A 15,514-nucleotide genomic window follows, 5' to 3' on the forward strand; every position below is an offset into this window, starting at 1 on the left:
AAGAGTGCGTAGAATCCCTACTAAAAGAGTACGTACTCCGAAAACCCGGAAATGGCGTGCGCCAAAAATAATTCTGATTTATAAAACCATTTGCACGCAAACTTTACACAATGTTCCGTTTATAAATCACAAACCACCTGGAGATATGCGCAAGTAGTTCAGCTTCGTATTCCGCCCTTTTCACGCCCACAAATAACCATATACGGTCAATGCAAAGCACTTTATGAATGAACATGCATACAAATGAGCCGGAAGATCAAAGGTTCTCACGGTGAATCACGGCAACAATGGAGAGGAAGACGGAGGAAATAAAGTTTCTGACAAACCACAAACCGTGGTCCTCGTGAAAGAAGCAGAGGTCAGAGAGCACGCATTGTTCGTTTCTTACAGCAGGAGGGACACAAAAGAAATACAAATAAAAATAAAAATGTCGAGTGACTCCACGTCGCTGCAGCATTCATGTATCCGTCAGCAGTGCAAGAGCATCCATCATTCATCATTATGCACGGGTCTCACTGCAGTGTTTCATGTTTACAGGACACAGACTTTTATTTCACAATACAGAGAGCTCACGTCCTTCAGAGATCTCCTCTCTGATATTATCTGACAGAAGTTTGATCCGTGAATATAAGTTTTAATGCGTTGGTTTCATCCCGTGCAGCTTGGCCTGCGCTTTGACTGATTATGATGATATGTAAGATAATAAATGCGAGAACTGGGCATGGCTTTACTCCACACTGTTCTCATTAACACAGTAGACACATGCAGGTGATGAAGATGTGATCAGTGTGTGAGGCAGCCGTCACTGTGTCTCTGCGCTCCACGTGCGCCGTACAGCAGTCTTTATTAAAAGTTTAACTACACTCAGTGTCTGTGCACAGCGTTAGAATCATTAAAACATGACTGTCACTTTGCTCGGCAGCTTATTTACGTCTTCTGATGTTACTTTGGTTTTACCTCCCGACGAACACGTTGTGTTTCCTCTACACTTGGAGAAACTGGAGAAATGTGACGGTGAGACAAAGCTGATTAAATATTTGATGAACTTTAAGTCAGGCTTTTATCTTTTAATGACAGCTTATTGGAAACCACTCACCACAGACACACATTCAAATAGAATATGTAGATTTTAGTGATGATGGTGACGCGGGTCTGATAATGTTGTTATCCAATGAATGAAATGTGTAAAAGGCATCAAAATATAATCTGACTTCAGTTCTCCCTCTCACCAACTGCGTTGCCAATTTCCCCCTGCCTCTAAAATGTACGTACGCCTGGGTCAGTTTGCTTACCGGTAGTCACATTTTCACGTTAAGTTTGTTTTTTATAAATCACAAACTTGGCGTGAAAACTGGCGTACGCCAATTTCAGGCCCCGTTTTGTGCGTAAGCAACCTTTATAAATGAGACCCTAGGTCCCTATGGCATTGAAACTGGACCCAATCCAGAACCAAAAGGCACCAGAAATAGTCTGAGTTTCGGATTCTGTTTGGATCGTGTCTCAAGGTTTTACCAGACCTGCACTGGAGGTCCAAATCTTCTGTAGTTATTCAATCTTTTACAGACTATGTATGTTGAACGTTTGTCTATTATTTTAACTTTGAGGAACGCAGTTCCTTCGGTGAAATAAAAATCAAGCAGCACAGAGCTCTGAAAGCTCTGCATGTGGATTAATCTTGCAAGACATAGAAAGCGTTGAGCTAGAAAGCTGCATGAAAGAGGTTTATTTTCTGGAGGCAGATGTAATTGAATGGCAGAGTTGATATCGACTGGGTGTAAGAGGGAGCAGGCTGAACAGAGCTGAGTGAGTGGGTTGGTCTTGGCTAACACTGGCACCTCATTAGCTCAACCCTGCTGTGCTCATAGGCTCATTGGTTCAGAGGCACTAGTGCAGAGCCCTGGCATGTTTCCACTGAGCCTCTTCCTGCCTCTTCACCCTCTTTCCTCTCCTCATCAGTATCTTTAGTCCCTCTAGTCGCTCTTTACGCCCCTTTTTGAAGCTTTACCCTCCTCCTGCACTTTCTCCCATGAGGACGATGCATTACATTGTCCATGAGTGATGCCGTCACTGGCAAGTTAATGAGTTCTTGCAGTCAACTAAAAAAGGAGACGTTTTTTCCCCACTTATTTTCAGACTTATATTCAGTTTGATTACCACCTCCCCCACACTCTCTCTGTCCCCTCAGTCCATAACATCTAGACCTCAGGTCTCCCACATCCATTTCTATAGCTCTCATACTCTCATTTCAATCCACTCTATTTTTCTTTGCTGCTCACTGGGAAGTATTGGTCAAGTGCGGTGCTCTTCCAGTAAGCTTAGCAGCAGTTTAAATTGAGTTACCTCTCATTCAGTAAAAGAGCAGCTCTGAGCACATGCCCACTAGCCTTACTCGTGGGTATAAAGAGACCTATGAGACTCTGAAGATTCATCTACATGTGAATCCAGTGAAGAAATGTAGATTGTTATGTTCTGGGATTTGAATCTATGTGTTCAATGAATGTTGTTAATGTGTTGACGCACAGGGAGTGTAACCAATTAGGCCTGCTGACACAGTTTGCATCTGATCTGTTTCACTCTCACTGCATCAGTAGTGGTCTGACATTTGGACAGTAAATATTAGTGTGAGCTCATAGAGACCCACAGGTCTGTTGACAGTGTAGTGGCTGCCCTGCCACCTCTTCTTTGTGTACATATATGGCCTTGGTTTCTCGTTTCGTCTCATAGGTATTTCCAGGGTGTCTGTGGGCCAGTCACCAGAGCAGGCCAGGATGCTGCTTTCGCTCTCGGCAGGTTGACGAGCGTATCTGAAACAAACCACGGAGCAGTAAATTCTGAGCAGTGCGTTTGGTGTCTGTGGTCGTGTTTTTCCACCTGGCCTTGAGCAGCTGAAAAAGCGATCTTTTGACGTGGTGAGGATGAATGCTTTGTACAGAGGAGAGGACGCGTTGTCGGGGCTGACTGTGCTCTTGTCTTTGCCGCTGGCACCACAGACGAGCAGTTACGTAACCATCCTGCTTTGTGGGCAGATGAGACTGCAGCAAAACTGTGTCCAGTTGTTGTGTAGGAATTAATGGCTCGGTGTTCGGAACCCACTATCGCTGTTCAGATTTGGCATCCAAGGAGTAGACGAGACTCGCAGCACAATTGCACTTAAGCATCACACTGAAGTCTGCTGGATAATCATTATGATCTTCCTCTCCTTTCCTGTCCTCCTTGCCAGAAGAGAAGGTTTTTGATATTTGAAGTGAAAGCATTTTGTCCCCTTTTTAAGTTTTTCACTGTATTGACTTTGTTCTTATTCTTCTTTTGTCCTTTTTGCCCCTTTTTAGGTAAGGTTTGTTGGACCCCCTCTGTATGTCAGTATGTGTGTGTGTGTGGGTGTGTTTTCTTTCTCCCACTCTGCAGTTGACCTCAATGTAACACCCCTTTTACAGTGTACTGTAGGCTAATGGCCTCTGTCAGCTTCCTCCTCTTTGCTTCATAATCACTAAACCTTTATTATAATCCGCACAAGAGTAAAGTGCTTCGATTTGAACAAAGAACAAAAATCCATTTGAAATCAAGATAGCTATAGGAAGCCATGATTCCATCACATCCCGTAGAATCATCTTCTCAACGTACTTTAGATTTTTTTTTCCTCTTTGAGTTTCCGTTGCTGCTGTCGGGTATCTGATTGGCTGTAACCACGGCTCAGACTTTGAATGGCTTGCAGAGTAGAGAAGTTTTCCCCCCTCTGCTTGTTTGCCTGTTTCTACCTCCAAACCTGTGAAAATCGTGTATGTGTGTGGTCATTACGTGGGACTGAGACGTGTGTGTGAGTGTGTCTGTTACTGACCGGGCCTTAGTGTCGACTTACAGGGAAAACCTCACCACCCTTCGACACCCTGAATGTCTCTGTCCCCATGGTTACACGCTCCCGTCCTTCTTCCCCCCCTGTTTCTTTGCCCCTCCTGCACAGCATGTTTGTCCCAGCGGTGCACTCCTGCCTGCCTCAAACTGTCACACTCACCTGGGGCTTTAAGCAGTGTTGGAGGTTGAACACTGAAGTATTACTTTCACACGATAGAGTCAAATGTAACACTCTCACTGCTCACATTTTTAAGTGTACTTTGGTAGAACTGCTGCTATACAGCAAAGCAGACCCCGCTCTAAGCACTGCTCAAAGCCTTGCTGGCTCTTTCCTCAGGTACATTTTATGTGTGTCATGTGTTCACGTGTTCTGGGGTAAAGCACATTTTAAAACAGCCTCTCTGGCTGTAAGCTAGCTAAAGAATGGAGGAATATCTGGGAGATTTGCTAACTGGGCTGACAAGCGTCTCTGAGGCAAAAGCTCAAAGGGGGAAAATGGTGGTTGTCCCTAGAGTCATCTGATCTCCTCAGATTAGATATCTGATCTCCTTTGTTAAAGCAGACATGTTATTAACCTGTATCAGACACACTGGAAGTAGAAGTCACGTTTGATCCCTGAATTTTAAAATCCTAGTCTTACTTTAGACAGCTCCTCCAAAAGTACTCATCTGGTGGGTTTTCCAATTCTTCCTGCTTGGCGAAAGTAAGAATAAAAAGGATGAGGGATCCAGGACCTCTGGCGTTCTTCTTAGGGGGTGGTAGTTTGATATCCTACGGGCACATTCTGGGTGAGAGACGCCAGGCTAGGGGCCTGGGGACGGGGACGAGTGGTTGGGAGAGAGTGGTGAGAGGAGATCCCTGTAAGCACCTAGCCCTGAGTGAAGGGATGAGGGGGGTGGGGGTGACACACTGATGCCCCTCTGGTAATAAACCCTCTAAACCCCACAGCCACACTCCCAACCCCACCCTCCCTTCTCTATGTGCCTCAATCTTCCTGCTTAACCAATTGGTGTTTCTTTTTTACAGCGATTTGATCCTGCCCATGTTGTGCTGATGGTAAACTTAGTGGTAAATGTTATTTTATCCCCCAATTGAATTGTTTATTTTTTATTTTGTTTTCTTTTAATTTCTCCCATTTTTTTTGTTTTCCTCTCATCAGAGCACCAATGCTACATAGGCTTTCAATTCTCTCTGTATTAGTCCTCATTCTGCTGCTTGTATATTATCATGCATATGTATTACTCTTAGAACATTGTCATTTTGTTTGTTTTCAGTTTTTTTAAACCTTGTGATTCACACCCTGTGATTTAGACGCACATTGTTTTTGTCTGGTCCCTTTCTTTTCCACTGGAATGGGTAATGTGGAAGTATTGTCACTGTGTTCAGAGATTGGTGATAGTTTGGGATGACTGTAATTGTTCATTAATCTTTAATTCTGGGCCTGGCTTGTGATGCCATTCAGTTGGACCACTGCAGTGGCTGGCAAACACACAAACGCTACTTTGGTTTCACTTCTCTACCACTGTGGGGCAAAGAGCGTGGACAAACACGCCTATCAGTAGAGAGTCTCGTGATCCGGATATAACACAATCACTCTTCTCTCTCTCCCTACAATAAGCTCTCCACAGTCACGTAATCAGCGTATGGTTTCCACTTTAAAGCTCACCAAGCTGCCAGACACTGCAGTGGTTTGAAGCTCAAGCAGGCCGTTATGTTACAATGCCCATGCGTCTATGATTTCAGAATTAATATGTCATTGGGCTGTGATGACTAAAATTCTCAGGAATGACACAGACATTCACATCAGATTGAGTTCTTCCCTTGCTCTGTCCAGCAAGGTAAGAATGTGTTAAGAAGTAGCTTCAGTTAAAGTGATAAGTCACGACATTTGAAGTACGTCAAACGTTGACTCAAGGCTCAAAATATTTCCACAGGACAGTGGAAAATAAGGCATATTGTTGTTTGTGGTTTTTCTCTCCATCAGAGAAAAACCTTAATCTCCTTAAGGCACAGGTACTGAAACAATCCAATGTCCCCAAGCACAATGCTTGCAGTGATTCCATGTGCCCAATGGTATACACAGCAAATTGATTCATGAAAATGATGAAAAATGTGGGAGGAAAAAAAACTGAAACCAAACTAAATTGATAATCACTATCAGTAAGATCGATTATTGTATCTGGCTGGCAACAGGAGCAGCAGACTAGTCCAAATTCTCTTTATGCCTTCTGTGTTGAGATTCCCCTGTCTATCTATCTGTCTGTCTGTCCTCCCCTTCCTTCTCCCCCTACCCATAACCATGTTTTACCAGGTAAGTATCCCCATCCCTTGCACTGTCACCATGGCGATACCTGGCCTGTGACGTCACTCTGCTGTAGTTCAGTGCTTGTGTCCTTTTTTTAATTTGTACTCTGTCTGTCTCTCTGCTTTGTTTGGCTGATTATGAGTGGATTAAGCAATTCTGTGTCAATCTCCAAAGTAGTTTTGATTTTTTATATATTTTATATCTTTAATGTTTCATTCTGTTTTTTTTTTTCTTTTTGGTTGTCTTTGGTTTGTTTATTTTTCTACAGTTAATTTCTTTCTGAACTAGCTCTTTTCACAGCTTACGTAACACATGTCAAGTAGACAGGACAGTAATCTTTCAGACCAAGTCGTAATGAGTAAGGGGGTCGGGGACAAAGGGACAAATTTGGAACTCATGACAGTGAAGGGGGCTTTCAAGGGTCAGCCAGCCTGCAGACATTTCAGAAAGAGGTGATGCAATAGGCTTTAGATAATATGGGAAGGCTTTGTTCCCCTCATGCAGGATGTCGCAGTGGCGCGTAGTGAGCAGTGGCAGCAGCTGCACAGGACTGTTGCAACTCTTTTTTTTCACACACACAGAACACACAGTCCCTCGAGCTGCTGCGTCCTTGATAAACCTGGCATTCTGGTTAAATAGGACTGCACAATGCTCTGGTGAAGGAGAGGTAGTCGGTGGCACCACACAGAGAAGACATAAAGACAGACTGGCTTAAAGCTGAAACACCGTTTTAATTAATCTGTCTAAAGTAGTAAACAAGGCTCAATACCCCTGGTACCCTTTACTTGTGAAACCACAATTGCAGCTAATTCGACTCATTCAAAATGCAAAACGGCAGCCAGGTCAAATGTAACAGGAAAGCTAGATAAATTGATCGATGCTTGATGGCTGCAGTAAGCTGTGAGAATGGCTGGTGTTTGGTTCACTGTAGCTTTCTGGTCTCTTTGCACTTCAAGGCAAAATTCTCTAACCCCAGCACCCTATGCTCTAAAAGCAGGCTGTCTCCGAGCTGGCCCTCTGTCCCGGTCTCAAACACTCACCAGTCCTCTCTCTGTCTCTATTCCCCCAGGACGCACCGACCCTGTGCCCATTATCCTCAAATATGATGTCATGGGGATGGGACGCATGGAGATGGAGGTAAGATGCTTTATCTTTGTCTTTATCTATTCTTATATGTTGTCGTTATTAGAGATGCACTGATCCAATCCTTGTATCAGTCAGATACTAAATCAAAGAGCTGGATCTTGGGGCACTGGTGGCCTAGCAGTCTAAGCACCCCACATACAGAGGCTACAGTCCTCGTCGCAGGGGTCTGCGCTTACAACAACCATGTGCGCATACTACATCACCAGCACTTGTAAGCCTGTGCATTTTTCTAGGCAGAGAGCTAATATAGCACGGAGGGAGCCAATTACAGAGGCTCAGCAGTTTGGAGGTACTTCACACTTGTTTCAGACTCAGATAGCTCATACGGCAATATGTGCAAAGCTCATGTTTCGAGGAAAGGCTGTAACATAGCGAAATCTAACACAACCAGTTTAATCCAGCATCTCAAGAATCATCATGCTCAGCCAAAGAACCAATTTAAACAGACAAAAACAGAAGTTGAAACAACAGGTAATGCTGTCAGCTGTATTGCACGGATGAAAGAAACTTCCCGGTGATGGTTTGAAGGTGTGAAAATAACGGAGACGGTTGCTGGATTATTTATACTGGACAAGATGCGACTGTAACTTGTTGAACACAAAGGATTCCACCAGCTGGTCGAACACTTTGAACCTAGGTTCAGATAACCATCGCGTGAATATTTTTTTGACATTACTCTGCCTGAACGCCACAAGAAATACTGTGTTAACATTTATCAACACAGTTAAACTCACCAGACACAACAGGCAGCTAATTAATCGGCATGGTACTGACAATAAACAGCTGTTTGAGTTCTGCTACTGTTCAGTGGAATAAACCCAGAGAAAAATCCAAGAGCACAGAACCAGATTACCTCATAGCAAATCTTATATTTTTGAAAATCTGTTCTTGGTTGCAGGGCTTACTGCCGACTTCCAAAACGCCTTTGGAAGAATCACTGGCATCCATTTCCAAATAAATTTCTATGGCTTAAAAATCATCAAAATGAGCCAATCGGCACCGTTTCCAGTGTCAGGTTTAAGCTGAAGTCGTGTAAATCTCGGCAGCATTGGCCTGTTGAGCAGAGAAAACATTCTCTTAAGCTATCAATCCGGCCTCACCGGCTGGCAGTCTAACACACATATCTGAGTGTGAGGTGTGGATGCCAGAAAAACATTACTGGAATGAATGAGTTGTTGCCAAATGCAAATTAGTCAGTGTCAAAAGAATAACAGTTCGAGCTTGTTCCTCAGCTCAACTGAAGACAAGTTTAAAGTGCCACAACACTCGGTGACATACTAACTGATCCTGTGCAAATGTCTGTGATACCTGCCCCAGATCTCTTAAAAAGCCAAAATGATAAAGGGGAAATGTGATGATGCGTCCCGAGTTGGATTGATTAATGTCGGGTATCTGTCTAAAATGGGGAACTTGCTTAACAAAAAGAAGAAAGGTCAGCATTTTCACAGGCAATACAACATACTGCGGAACAGCACAGGAGCTGTAGACTTTGAACTTTAACTCACAGAAGCTGTCAGGGTAAATTCGTTGTCTAAACTAACTAGAAATCATCAGATCTACGTCTTTGTCCTCTTCAGACTTTTAAAAAAGGAACCAAAAAGCTTTTATCAGGGAAAATCTACCACTTGCATCTTCAAATGTTGGTGACAATTCGAAGCATTTCACTGAACAGGATTTTAGTCGGACTGAAACATTTGGCAGCAAAAACATGTCAAACATACAAGCAGAGCAAACTGAGCCATCACGGCCCCTGCAGCCCGGATGCATCATCGGCATCTGTGCTGCTTGTCCTCACAATGAATGAATCATTCAAAAGGTATACTAGAATTTAGACCGCTCTCATCTATTGGGGAGCATTTTGTTTGCTGTGAGTGCTCTAATTTTGGTATCTTTCCTTTCAGCTGGATTATGCAGAAGATGCCACAGAGAAGAGAAGAGTGCTTGAAGTGGAGAAGGAGGACACAGAAGAGCTGCGGCAGAAATACAAGGTGAGGCCCTGGATGCGTCTGTCTTCTCTATTTTGTATTTCTATGGCTTAAAGTACAGAGAAATGGGAGACAAGCTCTCTGTTATACTGTTACATTTTTTCTCTGCTCTATGTTAAATTCTGATTCCCTCCTGTTTTTCATCCGTAACAGGACCAGATGGAAAAAGAAAAAGCTATTGCAAAGGCTCTTGAAGACCTGAGAGCCAACTTCTACTGTGAGCTATGTGACAAACAGTACACCAAACACCAGGAGTTTGACAACCATATTAACTCCTATGACCACGCTCACAAGCAGGTACTTGTGATTAAGACTTTTTCTCTTTAGATCGAGATCTGTGTCGCCCGAAAACACGTCTTTTTTTTTCTCTGCAAGAGTGGAGATCCTGATGTTGTGCTGTCTCTCGTGCTTTTTTGTTATTCAGAGGCTGAAGGAGCTTAAGCAAAGAGAGTTTGCCCGGAATGTGTCATCCCGGTCCCGGAAAGGTGGAAAGAAGCAAGAAAAGATGCTGCGTCGATTGCATGAGCTCGCTGAGCAGAGGAAACAACAGGACCGGTAAGGATCTGTTCCCCGAGTGCCCTCTGCTGGCCGTTTCCTATAACCACTTTTAGTACATTGTTGTGCTGTAAAGGAACATTAAGGAACTTGTTTGGTCAACAAAGGGCACACCTTAAAATAAAATATAGATTTGTTTTTGTTTAAGTGGCATTTTAGGGTTTATGTATTTATCTTATTGTGAGTATATGTGATTCAAAGTAAAGACTGATTCATCAAGGTATGAGGTAGTTAGGCATATAGATCTGTTAAACAGCTTGTGTAGTCACGTCTGGGACTTCCTAAGAGTGATACAGTTTCCCCACGTCACATCATTATCATGCTTTTGTGTTTCAGAACTCCAGGAAGTGGGCCCATGTTCAAAACCACTACAGTTGCTGTAGATGGAGAAAAGGCTGAAGACAGTGACACCATGACACCTGAGAACCCTGCTGTGATGGACACTATCCTGGAAGCATCGCTGCCAGACACAAATGAGGAAGTCTCCCCAAAGCCAGCACAAACCATCAGCTTCTCTCTGGGCAAGAACACTGCCTCCTCTCCGACCTCTAGTGCTGCATCCAAAGTCAGTGTGTCCTTCTCGTTCGCTAAAAAAGCCCCTGTGAAGCTGGAGACAGCAGCAGCGGTGTTCGCTGATCTCGGCGAGGAGGCGGTGGAAGAAGAGGAGGGCCAAGAGGGAGAAAAGGCTGCAGTGCAGGAGGAGATATCTGTCTGCAGCTCAGACAGTCCGAAGGGGGGATCAGAAGGAGGTGAAGGTGGAGGAGGTGGAGGAGGTGGAGCAGGAGGAGGAGGAGGAGGAGGAGGAGGAGGGAGGAGGAGGAGGAGGAGGCGGAGGCGGAGGAGAGGTCAGCAGTTTGGCAGCTACAGAAGAGGAGCAGCAGGCTGATGACGGAGCCTCTCTAGCCTCCACCCTCAACAAACTGAAAATGATGATGAAAAAAGAGGAAGGATATGCTGGACAGGAGCCTCAGTACTATCACTACATACCCCCGGCACACTGCCGGGTGAAGCCACACTTCCAGTTTCTGCTTTTTATGAAGGCCACAGATCAGTGTCCGAGCAAAGACGAGGCAGATGAGGAAGAGGGGGCAGCAGAGGAAAAAGGATGAAGACTGCTCAGAACAACCGGAGACCTGTGTTACAGAGTGCGTGACTGAAAAAGAACAAGATAATGTCACCTCAACTCCCGATCCAGACCCTGCTCCTTCACCTGAAGTGAAGGCAGAGGATTCATCCTCGTGTGTAGCAGACATAGCTTCAACAGAGCCCCCCTCCCCGGCACAGAAAGCTGAAAGCACACAGGAAACGGAGGAGCCAAGCTCTGGTCCTAAAATCCCCACAGGTCCTTTCTTCCCTGTTTTGAGCAAAGATGAGAGCACCACCCTGCAGTGGCCCTCGGAGCTCCTTGAATTTACAAAAGCGCAGCCCTCCCTGTCTTACAGCTGCAATCCTCTCTACTTTGATTTCAAACTGTCCCGCAACAAAGGAGCTCGTGGTGGGAAAGCAGTTAAGTCCCCCAAGCCAAGTGAAGAGTCCGAGGACAAGGGCCAAGAGACGGCCACCTTGACAACTGACGGAGATACGACTAAAGCTGGGACCAGCACTGACAAAGACAAGCCAGAGACGAAGGGAGAGCCTGGCCAACCAGAAGGTGATGAGCAAAAACTTGCAACAGGCAGCGCTAATGCCAAGAAGAAAAAGAAGAAGAAGAAGCACAAGAAGTCTGCAAAGCACTCAAAACGCAAAGGCAAAGAAAAGGGAGCAAAAGAAGAAGGAGAGGGAGAGACTGAGGCAACGCAGGAGAAGCCAAAAAAGAAGAAAAAACACAAACGGAAGAAGAGCAAAAACAAGGCGCCAGATCAAGAAGAGGCAACAGCTGATGACAAGGAAAGATCAAAACCTAAGACAGAGGAAAAAGCTGTTGTCTCTGTTCAGCTCATGACTGGAGGAGGAGGAGGGTCTACAGAAAGCACAGGGGTAGAACCGGGGAAGAGGAAGCGTCCTGCTAAAGAAGTGCCTTGCAAGACTGGAGCTGAAGAAGGAGGAGCTGGGAAGGGCACTGAGAAGGCCAACTCCTCAGAGGAGCACAGCAGTGCCAAGAAACAAAAGACTGACTCCAGTGCACCTCAAAGTGCCTCCTGCTCAACTTCAGCTAAGAAGAGTCCCGGTCCAGGTAGACCTCCAAGCAGTGAAAGTGAAGAAGAAGGGGGCTCTAATACTCAGCGCTCTCGCCATCACAGGTCAAGTCCTCGGGAACAACAACGCCGTCACCACAGCGATGAATCAAGGCGATCCTGCAGCCGCTCCTCAAGGCGTGGGGACAGAAGGGGCAACAGTCGAGGGCGCCATCATGGCCAAAAGTCCCGCAGTCACTCTTACTCCAGCAGCTCTGAGCGGTCCTCGGCAGGAAGCAGCGCTTACAGCTACCGCAGCCGCAGCTACTCAGACAGCTACAGCGACTACAGCACAGAGGGTCGAAGACGCAGGCGCTCAAAGCGGTCGTCGGACTCTGAATATGAGCGAAGGGGAAGTCGAGGACGTAGACGATCCAGAAGGCACAAGTACTCCTCTTCCTCCTCAGAAGACTCCCGCTCACGTTCCCGCAGTTACAGTCGCAGGAAGAGGCACAGGCGGCACCATCGGAGCAGTTCAAGAAGCTCTAGTAGTTGGAGCCGCAGCACCAGCGCAAGATCCTGGAGGCGCAGTTACAGTCGAAGCCGCAGCTCAGCGAGCCGCTCTTCCAGCTCCACCAAAGGCTCCTCACGTCGACGAGCCCCCCGAAGTCGAGCAGACAGTGACACTCGCCGCAGAGACTTCAACCGCTCTCACATCTACCGCTCTCAATCTCCACGCTCATCTACATCCCGAGGCCTTAACCGCAACACGCATTCATCAAGCTCACTGGGTCTGAGGCCAGGGCCATCTCGAGATGCAGGGGAACAGAAGAACTCCCTCACTGCTCGCCAGCTGCTGGAGAAGGTTCAGTCTAAGAAAAGCTCTGACGATTCAACCACAGGATCAAAATCTGGGCTGAAGATAAAGGACCCTCCACAGGGTTACTTTGGTCCCAAACTACCCCCGACCCTGGGGAGCAAAGCCATGCTGCCACTCTTTGGGAAGCTGCAGGCAGGGAAAAAAGCCACTGATCCCCCTCACCAGACTGATGATGGAGAGAAATCAGGAGCAGGGAAGAGCTCAGAGGCGGAGCAAGAGATCATCCTGGTGGAGCCTATAAGGGAGTTCCCCCCTCCACCACCTCCACCAGCTCCACCCGTACAGAAGGTTGAAGAGACTCCACAGACCACAGTGGTGCTGGAGGAAACCCAGCTCCCTGCTGCTGAAACACAGGTGCATCCTGAACCCCGACCGTTGTTGAACAGGAGCCTTCCATGATGATTTCTCAGTACCAAGGAGAACCGGGACAAGACCCTTCACAGAACCCCATGATGGAGTCCCTGATGCCAGAAATGCAGCAGCAGCCTCAAATGCATGCCTACCCCGCCTACCCACCACCCAGCTTGGAGGAGGATGGCATGGAGGCAGAGGAGGATGGACTGGCTCCTTTGGAGAGTCAGCCCATTACGTTTCACTCCAGAGGAGATGGAGAAGTACAGCAAGCTGCAGCAGGCTGCACAGCAGCACATCCAACAACAGCTTATGGCCAAGCAGGTCAAGACATTTCCCTCAGCTGCAGCGGCTGCAGCGGCTGCAGCAGCGGCTGCAAACTTAGCTCCCGCCCCCCCCTCCACCTGCCCTGCAGCAGATCCACATCCAGCAGCCTACTGTGTCTGTGGCCTCTGGCACATCCATCACCACAGTGCAACATGCCATCTTGCAGCACCATGCTGCTACTGCTGCAGCCATGGGCATCCACCCAGCTCATGCCCACCACCCACACCCTGCACATGCCCAACTAGCCCAGGTACACCACATTCCCCAGCACCACCTAACCCCCATCTCCCTGTCTCCTTTAGGCCACTCCCTCAGTCATTCTCTGGGACACTCACTTGGACACGCAGGGTTAATTCCTGCCCACCCGACAGCCTTCCTCTCTGGACAGCCCATACATATAATCCCAGCATCTGCACTTCACCACACCCCTCTTGCCCTGCACCATGTACCTCACGCTGCCCTCTACCCCACACTGTTCACACCCCGGCCCTCACAAGCTGCTGCAGCAGCAGCCCTCCAACTCCACCCTCTGCTTCACCCCATCTTCTCAGGGCAGGACCTCTCCAGCACCCGCCTAAACCATGGCTCTTGAGAAGTGTTAAAGTGAAGGAGTGTATTCATAGCACCAAATCACTGGAGGAAAGACTTTTTCCAAAACCGTCTTGGTTTGTGGCCGTAAGATGAAGTCTTTGTCACATGCAGGCAGTGAGACAGGAAGCGTCATTAAACCAACATGTTACTGGCCTGTACAGTGCAGCAAGTTGTAGCCACAAAGTGGTGCTGCCTGTTTTGGGTCATGATTGACACAACCCGTTTATTCTGGCTCGTCTTTTTTTGTGTTTTCTTTTTTTTAATTTTGTATTTTTCCCTGAATTTTTGGATCAGGGTCTTGAGTTAAAGAGACTCCCTCGAGAGACTGGTTTATATTCCAGTTTTATCGTACACTTACACCAACTTGTTTTGATTAAGTCAGAGAAACCACTGGATTTTTTTTTTTCTCCCACACAGTTGTTGCTCTTTTTGGAAGCCAAAAGGAGAGGTACTGACTGAAGCTAAAGCAGAATCTTGTGAGGACTAAGTGTTTTTGTTGTAGGGACAAACTGCTTAGATTCTGTTTCCTTCAGACAGACTATTTAGAATAACTGATAATATGTTATTGTTCTCATATGACTACTCACTACTATTGGATTCATGGTCTAAAATAATTTGTAATGCAGTAACTTGTACATATATCAGTGTGTAATGTGAAGAATCACACCAATGGTCATATTTAGATTTACAGCCATGGTGTCCAAATTTGTACGACATGTTCACATAGGACCCCCTCTGTTAGCGAGGGGCAGTGTGATGTGGGGGTTAATCATCCCTGATGCTCTGAGGAAAGCTCATGTTCCCTGTGGTGACGGGACGCCTGAATAAATTGCACTGAAATATGTACATGGAAGTGGTGCGTGTGCATCCTGTAACAATACGATTGTAGTATACTGCAATAATTGTATTTTTCTGTTTTTAAATTATTTTCTAAAATGCTCTTTGAAAGGAGCTGTGTTTTGCTTTTGTGTAATTTTGTAAATATAACTGCTGTAGATTAACCTATTAACACTCTAGAGGTTGAGATTGGCATCGGTAAGAACAGAATGACCAGATGGACGGACGTGTGTATTTTATGAAGGTTGTTTCCCAATGACCCCGGCTAAGATCGCTGAGATGATAGAAGAATAATGATTGGTCAAACAGTAGCAACTCTATTTTTTAAATACTTACTGTTTCAGCAAATAAAATCTTGAGTTCACGTGTCTTCTTCTGTAATATGTAAGGTTCATTACATTCACATATAAACCTTTAAACTTTTAACTAGTCTGCAGTAATATGTATAAAACAACAGACATCACTTCATCTGTTAAGGTTTAGAAATCCCTGCAGAGGTCTGTGCAGGAATGAAACACTAGATGGTGCCCTAGTTACCTGAAATAGAGTATGAAGGCGGTAAATCGGTGACGCC

The 15,514-nt window shown here is 46.0% G+C and overlaps 1 protein-coding gene across 1 annotated transcript in view; it reads left to right on the top strand.

Moving 5' to 3' along the window:
• gpatch8 (G patch domain containing 8) overlaps positions 1 to 15,304 on the top strand; it is a 31,072-nt gene extending 15,768 nt beyond the window's left edge. Inside the window, 10 exon segments of the mRNA XM_034711548.1 lie at positions 7,224 to 7,291; positions 9,202 to 9,288; positions 9,439 to 9,582; positions 9,710 to 9,840; positions 10,177 to 10,604; positions 10,657 to 10,946; positions 10,948 to 13,207; positions 13,210 to 13,424; positions 13,426 to 13,571; positions 13,573 to 15,304. Of these exon segments, the coding sequence (XP_034567439.1) occupies positions 7,224 to 7,291; positions 9,202 to 9,288; positions 9,439 to 9,582; positions 9,710 to 9,840; positions 10,177 to 10,604; positions 10,657 to 10,946; positions 10,948 to 13,207; positions 13,210 to 13,424; positions 13,426 to 13,571; positions 13,573 to 14,104 (4,301 nt within the window). The 3' untranslated portion in view covers positions 14,105 to 15,304.
• The last annotated feature ends 210 nt before the right edge of the window (positions 15,305 to 15,514 follow it).

This window comes from Notolabrus celidotus, chromosome 20, assembly GCF_009762535.1.
Source record: "Notolabrus celidotus isolate fNotCel1 chromosome 20, fNotCel1.pri, whole genome shotgun sequence".
Lineage (NCBI taxonomy): Eukaryota > Metazoa > Chordata > Actinopteri > Labriformes > Labridae > Notolabrus > Notolabrus celidotus.